This window comes from Triticum aestivum, chromosome 7D (assembly GCF_018294505.1).
Source record: "Triticum aestivum cultivar Chinese Spring chromosome 7D, IWGSC CS RefSeq v2.1, whole genome shotgun sequence".
NCBI lineage: Eukaryota > Viridiplantae > Streptophyta > Magnoliopsida > Poales > Poaceae > Triticum > Triticum aestivum.
In genome coordinates, this window is record NC_057814.1 from 589,771,070 (window position 1) to 589,782,033 (window position 10,964).

At 47.2% G+C, this 10,964-nt stretch overlaps 1 protein-coding gene across 1 annotated transcript; it reads left to right on the forward strand.

Annotated features, from left to right (window-relative positions):
• The first annotated feature begins 5,872 nt into the window (after positions 1 to 5,872).
• On the forward strand, positions 5,873 to 7,617 carry LOC123169082 (aspartyl protease family protein At5g10770). Its single transcript, XM_044586929.1, has 2 exons — positions 5,873 to 6,029; positions 6,140 to 7,617. The coding sequence occupies exons 1-2, from the start codon at positions 5,882 to 5,884 to the stop codon at positions 7,369 to 7,371; spliced, it is 1,380 nt and encodes a 459-aa protein (XP_044442864.1). The 5' UTR covers positions 5,873 to 5,881; the 3' UTR covers positions 7,372 to 7,617.
• Positions 7,618 to 10,964: the final 3,347 nt, after the last annotated feature.

Below are 10,964 nucleotides of genomic sequence, written 5' to 3' on the forward strand. Positions count from 1 at the left end.
AACACCATCGGAGACACCTGTAGAGTATCTATACTCATAATGGAGCAGTTGATAGTCTCGCTTCCAGGGTTTTTTTCGTCCCACCTTCCATGGTTTTTTTTGTACCTCCTCCCACCTTCGCTGGTTTTTTTTCGTAGATTTTTTCCTTCCCCTCCCCCCACTTTATCGGTTTATTTTCGCGTCACCCTCTCACACAACGAAAGAAACCTGAACAGATCAGAACTTTCCATACTGGCGCAAGTTATTTAGTAATGTAGAATCAATCACGAACAATCTCTAAAGATCAAATCTAAATTACTTAACCTTACCTTAAATCACTCAATCACATTAATTAAAAAAAATATTTGATTTTCAGAAAAATCGCTCAATCACATTAACCTTACCTTAACTCACGGATGGTAATCAATCTTCAAACAAAGGAAACAATACATCGAGGGAGCAGTAAATAAACTCCCTTTCTTACGACATGTATATGATCTTTCCTTCCCTCTCTGTTGTTGAGCGTTCTTGATTCTCGAGGACGGCGAGGCCGGGTGCCGCGGCCGATGAAGGGGGCGAAGAAGGGCGGCTTCCCTGGCCCTGGCCCTGGGAGTTGGTGCGGTGGAAGCGGCACTTGAAGGACCCGGTGTGGGTTGCCGGCACGCAGATGCACTTGGAAGCGGGCCCGTGGCCCGTGCCGGACGGCGCCGACGCCGACCCGGGCCACCTCCTCCGCGTATTCTTGGAGCTGTGGCTGGCCGATTTACATGAAATTAATTCCTTCAGTTGTGGTGGCAAATATAATACACATAATCCATATTGTTATGCACTAGCGCGCGTGTATGAAATAGATGGATTATGGTCTCGTACCCAATAAGATGGGTATGTGTGTGTGTGTTAGAGAGAGAGAGAGGGAGATGGGGAGAAGGAGTGAGGAAGATGGAGGGAGAGAGTGTGTGTGTGAGGATTTGATGCTAAAAAAAGTCGTCAATGTCACATGATATGTATGAGAATATTAATGTTGAACTCTTAAAGTTAATGTGGCCCTGTTGCAACGCACGGACGTTCTTCTAGTCTTTATAATCACCCAATTATGTTGTGACGTTTGATAGCACACTAAGTGTTCCTCCGGTATTCAAGAGTTGCATAATCTCATAGTCATAGAAACATGTATAAGTCATGAAGAAAGCAATAGCAATAAACTAAACGATCAAGTGCTAAGCTAACGGAATGGGTCAAGTCAATCACATCATTATCTAATAATGTGATCCCGTTAATCAAATGACAACTCATGTCTATGTCTAGGAAACTTAACCATCTTTGATTCAACGAGCTAGTCAAGTAGAAGCACACTAGTGACACTCTGTTTGTCTATGTATTCACACATGTACTAAGTTTCTGGTTAATACAATTCTAGTATAAATAATAAACATTTATCATGATATAAGGAAATATAAATAACAACTTTATTATTGCCTCTAGGGCATATTTCCTTCAGCGGTGACTACACCCAGTTCTACAGGCTCCTCGGCACGTAGAAGGCGGGCAGCGGCCGCGCCGTAGTAGGGCTAGGCGTAGTTTGTTTGTTTTCTGGTTTTTTCGTACAAATTTGAATAAAAAATCGCCGAGTTTGCGCCGATTTGGGGGCGACGACTGGAAACGCAATCGCCCCCACGCCGAAAGTAAACGCCGGTTCGGTCCCGGATGGCGCTTTTTCGGCGTCCTGGGGGTCGAACGGATAGAGATGCTCTAAGGCCTTAGTATATACTACCCAGAGGCCAGAGATATGTATGAGAACTTGTTCCGACAATCTTAACATATACTACCAAAGTGTATCTATTTCTCTAACAAAATAAACTACAATTACTTTCTTGCTGATTGCCAAGCAATATGGTTCTATTTCTTCCTGTTATTTGCACTTTATTCAAATAAGTATGCAGACAAAGCATTCATTCGCAAAAAAATGGGAACATGTATGTTCTAAGCTAATCAGGAATAGGAGCTTAACTATATTCTCAGTTCAGACATGTGCATGCATACGCTCAGTTAGCAACCATATAAATATACTACAGCTCTTGTGTGCATGTATTTTACTGATCTTAGCAAATCACACAAGTAACAGTTAACTTCGGCATGTTTTCTCATTAGTTCGTCAAACTGCAAGAAGGAATGCCTTGCTGACTTTTGTAACTTACATATGAAAAGCTCACTGTACCTTTCTCTCACTGACTGAAAAAAAAATGGTTTCAATTAGTTCCTGCTCTGGAGCAGTATGGTTCAGTTAGTTCTTAACTTTCAACTTTATTCAGACAAGATGCAAGCAAGATATACAGAGTGACGCTACAACAGTTCTAACATCAGAATAGGTGTTCACTGCATTTTGCAAAGTTGAACATTCAACAAGTAGATGTATAAGGTAGCAGGTAGTGTCCTTTCGAAAGTAATTCCTTACATATTTGAAAACGAAGCTACTGCTAGACTTGATTGTAGAAGTTAAAGTGTAGACTTGAAAACGAAGCTATTGCGAAAAACAAGAAGCAGCAGTAGAAATTGACCCTAATATTTCACATAATAGGCGACAAAATGCATATATTTCTCAACAATGCAAGATGTAATATAGTTTGACTACCAAAAAAAGTATACTGTTTTGACACTTTCGCATGTGAAGTTAAAGTGTATTTTATCATTCAATGGAACTTCATCCATGAAACTATATTATATGCCTCCAAATATATGCTTCGTATACCAATAATTCCATTTTTTGAATTTCATCAGTATCTAACACAAGACCGTTAGCTGCTATATTTTTAGCACAGTGTCAAAATTAATCAGACTGATGACATATCAATGAAACGTAGGTGCAGCAAAATGATTCTCTCCTCGCACTACATCGAATTATCAATATCTAACACAAAATGGTTGGCTGTATTTCGTTACTTTGTTATCAGACATACTATATGCTAATAATAATAATAATAAAACTTTTTTTTTACTATGGAGTGTAAAATCAGTACCAAAAGGTAGAGATCCTACCTGAGCATCTACTTGTATAATTTTAAGGCACACATAAATGACATCAAAAATGGGTTGGAGTTGTCTTGAATAGTAGTCCAGATCTAGCATCAACCAACTTCAAACAAGGGGAGGAGGAATGTGATGAGGAAGTAGGCAGAAGAACAACAGGAAGGGCCTCTCACAGCGGTGGTGCTGGAAAGGGGAGAGGAGCCGGTGGTGGCTCTCGGGGACGGTGTGCTTGGCGAGCTCATCCTACTCCGACGAGGTGATTGGTTCTATGGTTGGGGATGGATTTAGAATCCAGTCAATTCAAGCAAGGATGGTGCAGCGGCGGTGGCATCCTTGTGGTGGACCTATGTCCTTGGGCTCCATCGCTGCGATGGCGTTTGCTCCAGCGTCGGCGCGGAGCTTGGGAGGTAGTCCAGGAGCGGATGCTGAGTGTGGTCTGCATCGGCGGCGTATGGAAAACGGTGGACCGTGTGCTAGGTTCGTGGTACGTGGATGGTAGATATGGTTTCCAACTTTCTTAGTCATGTGAGGGGCCAGATCTGGAGTTCGATGATGTGTCCGGGTTGTTGCCTCGGTCTGATTCGTCAATGGTAATAGTTTCGCCTTTGGCGAGCCACCTTGGAGGTCCGCAAAGATGCATATCAACGATGGAGCCGCGTCGAGATCGGGTGTAGAGGTGATCCGTTATTTTTTTTTTCTTTTTGTGGCTGTTGTGATGGTGCCAGATGTAGGTGACGGGTATTGATGTCAAGCTCAGATTTTTATCGTCTTGTTTGTAATTTTATTTCTTGGCTTTTTTTTGCCAAGCCTAACATTCTGCTATTTGTTCAGTTATCTGATCTGTATGTACTTTGTACTACTGTATGATCCTTGCGATATAAACCGAGACACGTATTATCGTGAAAAAAAAGAGCGACGGAGCAAGACGCCGCATGCCTACCAAGTACCAAGGAGCTCCGCTCGCTTCCGGACGCCGCACATCGCTGCCTCCAGTCGACGGCGCAGGTCTCCGGCCCCGCCCTCGGTGCCAGCCAATCGAACCCCACGCATACACGATCGGGTGCAGCCGAAGCCACGCCACGCCACACGGCTGAGCTCGACCGAGAGCCCAGGGCATGCAGTCGCACGAATTCCACGGAGACAGCAACCCCGCCGTACGTTGTCGCTGCGGTACGATGTGACGCACGCCCCGTTTTCCCACGCTAGCACGCCGCAATACCTCGCCGATCGACCGAGAAGCAAAACGGGCGGCCGGGGTACGTCGGATACTTGCTCCGGCCGGCCGGGCTCTCGTACTCTGCGTTCTCACGCGAGGTGAAGTCCGAGTCCGGTGTTGCTACCAGCGTCGCTCCCTCTGGCCGGGCTCTCGTACTCGGACAAAAGCGCGCACGCGCACGGACGGCGGCATTATCTGCCCAGTTGAAAACCACCCCGGCCGGAGGTCGCATTCGCAGGCAGGAAAGAATCCGCATACGGTTTGAAATACGTCCCATCATCGTTTTGTACTCTTCAATCAATCTTTCCCACACCACAGGGAATTTTTTTTTTTTTTTGCGAGAACACACCACAGGGAAATTAGTAAGTTGCCGTATGAACCCACGTCACGCTCCGCCGACTCAATAAATATAGTCTTCAATAATACTACAATGCATGTTCTCACAAGCATTCCGACGGGAAGTAGATTTTTCCTAACTAGTTGCGCGTGCAACCTGTATCCTAGCCCTCCATCTAAGGTCCTGTTCAATCAACCTGCCCCACCTGCATGCTGCCGCTACTCCATGTCCACATGCATGCTGCAGTTACTCCACAGCCATGCAGTGCATTCCCTTGGCCCACATGCATGCTGCGGTTACTCCATGTCCATCGCCTCTTCAAACAAAACTACAGGATAAATAAATATTTCACTAAATAAATTGTTCAAATTTAAATTCACTTATGTATTTGAGTTTTTCACGGTCAGCTCTACAAAACAAGTCCAATATCAATATATTTTAAATTAAAATGTGAGCCCAAGGTAAAATTAAATTGTGTGTGGCTCAAAAAAGTTCCATAAACTTTTCATGAAATTCAGCCAAGCTATCTATAAGTTCTTTGGTTCCAGATACACTCTCTAGCAAAGTTCTTTCATATTTCTAATAAAGTGCAGACCCACTATTCAGAAAGTTCATCAGCATTTGATTCTATTTATTTAGCACTTTACAATAAAAATGAGAAGTTCTTCATTGTTTAAAGCAAAGTTTAAAAAAATGTGTTTCAAATGTATCCATAACTGAACTTGTTCTTTTTTTAACACAGTACAGACGCAAGCACTTATATACACGCGCATACACTCACCCCTATAAACGCACACACGCACACCCTACCCCTATGAGCACATTCGAAAGACTGAGCTGGCATATCACCTTGAAATTTACGAAGTCATCGTAGACACCTCGTCGTCGACGGGGACGTCTCCTCCCTAAAGGGCTTGACGCCACGAGTTCAAGTATGTAAAAAGTTTTGAAAATAATTTTTTGGTTTTAAAGATATGTACCATCTAAATTGTCAAAAGAAATGAAAAGTGCTGGAGTTGGAGGAGAGAGGGAAGATAATGCAGGCCATGCATGTGTTGATGTAAGACATGCATGTGTCTACACTCGCGGAGAGAAAAGACCACACACATGCAAGGGCTCGCAACAGCAGTGATTCGCGATGCGCGCTCAACTGGTTAGGATTCGCCTTATTCGATTCTGACGTACGTTCACCACACATTTTGTCCAATAATACAATGCTTGTTTTCACAATCGAATCATACGATATTACTTCCAACTTTTATTTCTATGACTGCCTATAAAAGCAGGGCTCGCATTCTGAAGCTGCAGCTCACAGCATCTCAGCCATGGCATCTATTCCGAAGTTTCTGCTGCTCCTGCTGTGCACTTATCTTCACACTCTCGTTGCTCACGGAGGGGACGATCTTCGCAGCTACAAGGTTCTGCACGCTGGCTCTCTCAAATCTGCCACCGTCAACTGCTCCCAGCCCAAAGGTGTAGTGACTTATCCATGAACGCACCTGCATGCAGTTCAATTGGTTAATAAGTAGTATTATTTTAAGCACATTTTTAATCGTGTGTACCTAACTGGGTTGTTTCAGCAGTGAGTTCATCATCCGGCGGCGTCACGGTGCCGTTGCACCACCGGCACGGCCCGTGCTCCCCCGTGCCCTCCACGGAGGCGCCGACCTTGGAGGAGATGCTCCGTCGTGACCAGTTCCGGGCCGCCTACATCACACGGAAGTACTCCGGCGTCATGGGTGGCGCGGGTGACGTGGAGCAATCGGACGTTACCGTGCCGACCACGCTGGGCACCTCCCTGGGCACACTGGAGTACTTGATCACCGTCGGCATCGGCTCGCCGGCCATGACCCAGACCATGCTCATCGACACTGGCAGCGACGTGTCCTGGGTGCAGTGCAAGCCGTGCTCGCAGTGCCACACCCAGGCCGACTCGCTCTTCGACCCCAGCTCGTCGAGCACCTACTCCGCGTTCCCCTGCAGCTCCTCCGCCTGCACGCAGCTCCGTCAGAGCCAGCAGGGGAACGGCTGCTCCTCCGGCTCCCAGTGCCAGTACATTGTCAAATATGGCGACGGTTCGAGCGGGACCGGGACCTACAGCTCCGACAAGCTCACGCTGGGCTCGAGCTCCGTCAGCTACTTCCAGTTCGGATGCAGCCAGTCTGAGTCAGGCAATCTTCTCGAAGACCAGACCGATGGGCTCATGGGGCTCGGCGGCGGCGCTCAGTCGCTCGCCACCCAGACCGCGGGGACCTTAGGCAAGGCCTTCTCGTACTGCCTCCCACCGACTCCGGACTCGTCTGGGTTCCTCACCCTCGGCGCAGCAACCTCGGGTTTCGCCAAGACACAGATGCTGAGGAGCAGTGCCCCGGCCTACTACGGTGTGCTCCTTGAGGCCATCAGGGTAGGAGGCAGGCAGCTCAACATACCCGCCTCGGTCTTCTCCGCCAAGTCGATCATGGACTCCGGCACAATCATCACGCGGCTGCCGCCGACCGCGTACTCTGCGCTGTCGGCGGCGTTCAAGGCCGGCATGAAGCAGTACCCGCCGGCGCAGCCCATGGGCATCTTCGACACATGCTTCAACTTCAGCGGCCAGTCCCCCATCAACATACCGAGCGTCGCACTAGTGTTCTCCGGGGGTGTCGTCGTCGACCTCGCCACCGACGGGATCATTCTGGACAGCTGCCTCGCCTTCGCGGCCAACAGCGATGACAGCTCCCTTGGCATCATCGGCAACGTGCAGCAGCGGACGATCGAGGTGCTCTACGACGTCGGCGGCGGCGCCGTGGGGTTCAAGGCTGGCGCATGCTGATCGGCGCGCACAAGGAGACCGTTGATACTATTGGGGTCACCAGCTCGTTGTATACTTGTTTGCTGCAGCGAGCTATAGTAAAAGTGACATAGTACGTGAAGTGGGGCCAAAGCATCAGCGCTATAGACCTATAGTACTTCAACTGTCGTTGCAACGTGACGCAAGCGTGCAAACTAGGAGTACCAACCAAAACATACTTGTAACTATTTTCGGGTAGGGAAAAAGTCTGAAAATAAACCTTGAACTTCAAATCCCTGAAATTAGCACCCCGCACTAGTAGAAAAAGAGGCTTCCATACGCCCCCATTAGTCCCCAAAATAATCGAACCGCGACAAAAGGGGTCTTTAGTCGCGGTTCGGGAGGAGACCCGCGACCAACTATCTGGGCCCAGCGCGCTCGGTCGACAGCTGGCGGACGGGAGGGGCTTTAGTCCCGGTTGGCCTGGCCAACCGGGACTAAAGGTCCCCGAAGGCCTTTAGTCGCGGTTGGCCAGGCCAACCGGGACTAAAGGCCCATCCTAGTCGCGGTTGGCCAGGCCAACCGGGACTAAAGGCCCATCCCTATATATAGGACTCAGCTCACTTCACTTCACTCAGCTCACTTCACAATTTTCAGAAGGGGGTGGTGGGTTTGCTTTTGGTTCCTCCTATGCACACAAGGTGTTCGATGAAATGCTCGAGAGCCTGAAACAAACATGATATGAAGTGTCCGAGCCACACTTGAGCTTTCTCATTTATTTTTCCTCCGCGATCGCGGTTAGCAACTTGAACCTTTCATGTGTTATTGATAAAATATGCATGTGTGTAGTTCATTGTTTAATTTGTATTATTTCTAGCTAGTTAGTTTAACAAATGCATGATGGTTAATTATATACTTTATATAATAATAATGCAGATGAATCGGCAATGGATGTACGGTCCCCGACTCTCCGGCGAGTTCACTACGGGTTTGAAAGATTTCCTCATAGTGGCAAATGCGAACAAGCAGCAAGGTTTTATTATCTGTCCATGTGCTGTCTGTAAGAATCAGAAGGGTTACTCCTCCTCAAGAGACGTTCACATGCACCTGCTTCGGCACGGTTTCATGCGAAGCTATAATTGTTGGACCAAGCATGGAGAAAGAGGGGTTAGAATGGAAGAAGATGAAGAAGGGGATGATATCGATGACAACTATCATGATCATTTCGGTGATACTTTCATGGAGGATGATGCTGAAGGTGGGGAAGGGTTAGGTGAAGGTGAAGAAGAGGCACATGATGAGCCCGCTGATGATCTTGGTCGGACCATTGCTGATGCACGGAGACACTGCGAAACTGACAAGGATAGGGAGAATTTGGATCGCATGTTAGAGGATCACAAAAAGTCGTTGTATCTAGGATGCGATAATAGTCTGAAAAAGCTGGGCTGCACACTGGATTTGCTAAAATGGAAGGCACAGGAAGGTGTAGGTGACTCATCATTTGAAAATTTGCTGAAAATGTTGAAGAATATGTTTCCGAAGAATAACGAGTTGCCCGCCAGTACGTACGAAGCAAAGAAGGTTGTCTGCCCTCTAGGTTTAGAGGTTCTGAAGATACATGCATGCATTAACGACTGCATCCTCTACCGCGGTGAATACGAGAATTTGAATGAATGCCCTGTATGCACTACAGTGCGTTATAAGATCAGAGGCGATGACCCTGGTGACGATGTTGAGGGCGAGAAACCTAGGAAGAGGGTTCCCGCCAAGGTGATGTGGTATGCTCCTATAATACCACAGTTGAAACGTCTGTTCAGGAACAAAAAGCATGCCAAGTCGTTGCGATGGCACAAAGAGGACCGTAAGTCCGACGGGGAGTTGAGACACACCGCTGATGGAACGCAATGGAGAAAGATCGACAGAGTGTTCAAAGATTTTGCAGCTGACGCAAGGAACATAAGATTTGGTCTAAGTACTGATGGCATGAATCCTTTTGGCGAGCAGAGCTCCAGCCATAGCACCTGGCCCGTGACTCTATGCATCTACAACCTTCCTCCTTGGTTGTGCATGAAGCGGAAGTTCATTATGATGCCAGTGCTCATCCAAGGTCCAAAGCAACCCGGGAACGACATCGATGTGTACCTAAGGCCATTAGTTGATGAACTTTTACAGTTGTGGGCCAGACCTGGTGTACGTGTCTGGGATGAGCACAAAGGAGAGGAATTTGACCTACGAGCGTTGCTTTTTGTAACCATCAACGATTGGCCTGCTCTCAGTAACCTTTCGGGACAGACAAATAAGGGATACAATGCATGCACGCACTGCTTACATGAGACTGAAAGTGTACGTTTGGTTAATTGTAAGAAGAACGTGTACCTGGGTCATCGTCGATTTCTTCCCCGAAATCATAACGTAAGAAAGAAAGGCAAGCATTTCAACGGCAAGGCAGATCACCGACCGAAGCCTGCGGAACGTACTGGTGCTGAGATATTTGATATGGTCAAGGATTTGAAAGTCATCTTTGGAAAGGGTCCTGGCAGACAATCAGTTCCGCGGGGAGTTGACGGGCACGCACCCATGTGGAAGAAGAAATCTATATTTTGGGAGCTAGAATATTGGAAAGTCCTAGATGTCCGCTCTGCAATCGACGTGATGCATGTTATGAAGAATATTTGCGTGAACCTGCTAAGCTTCTTGGGCGTGTATGGGAAGACAAATGATACAAAGGAAGCACGGCAGGACCAGCAACTTTTGAAAGACCCAGATGACCGGCATCCGGAATGGTTTCAAGGTCGTGCCAGCTACGCTCTTACCAAAGAAGAGAAGGTCATTTTTTTGAATGCCTGAGCAGTATGAAGGTCCCGTCTGGCTTCTCGTCGAATATAAAGGGAATAATAAACATGGCGGAGAAAAAGTTCCAAAACCTGAAGTCTCGCGACTGCCACGTGATTATGACGCAATTGCTTCCGATTGCTTTGAGGGGGCTCCTACCGGAAAATGTTCGAGTAGCCATTGTGAAGCTATGTGCATTCCTCAATGCAATCTCTCAGAAGGTAATCAATCCAGAAGATCTACCACGGTTACAGAACGATGTGGTCCAATGCCTTGTCAGTTTTGAGTTGGTGTTCCCACCATCCTTCTTCGATATTATGACGCACCTCCTGCTCCACCTAGTCGAAGAGATTTCCATTCTCGGTCCTGTATCTCTACACAATATGTTCCCCTTTGAGAGGTTCATGGGAGTATTAAAGAAATATGTTCGTAACCGTGCTAGGCCAGAAGGAAGCATCGTCAAGGGCTATGGAAATGAGGAGGTAATTGAGTTCTGTATTGACTATGTTCCTGACCTTAAGCCGATTGGTATTCCTCAATCGCGGCACGAGGGGAGACTAAGTGGAAAAGGCAAGATCGGAAGGAAATCCACGATATGTATGGACGGTCATTCTATGACTGAAGCACACCACACAGTTCTGCAAAATTCCAGCTTGGTGGCTCCGTACTTCGAGCAACACAAGAATATTTTACGCTCGGACAACCCGGGGAAGCCTGAATCCTGGATTAGAAAGGCCCACATGGAGACTTTCGGCAGTTGGTTGCGAAAACATTTAATGAATGACAATGATGATGTTGGAGAT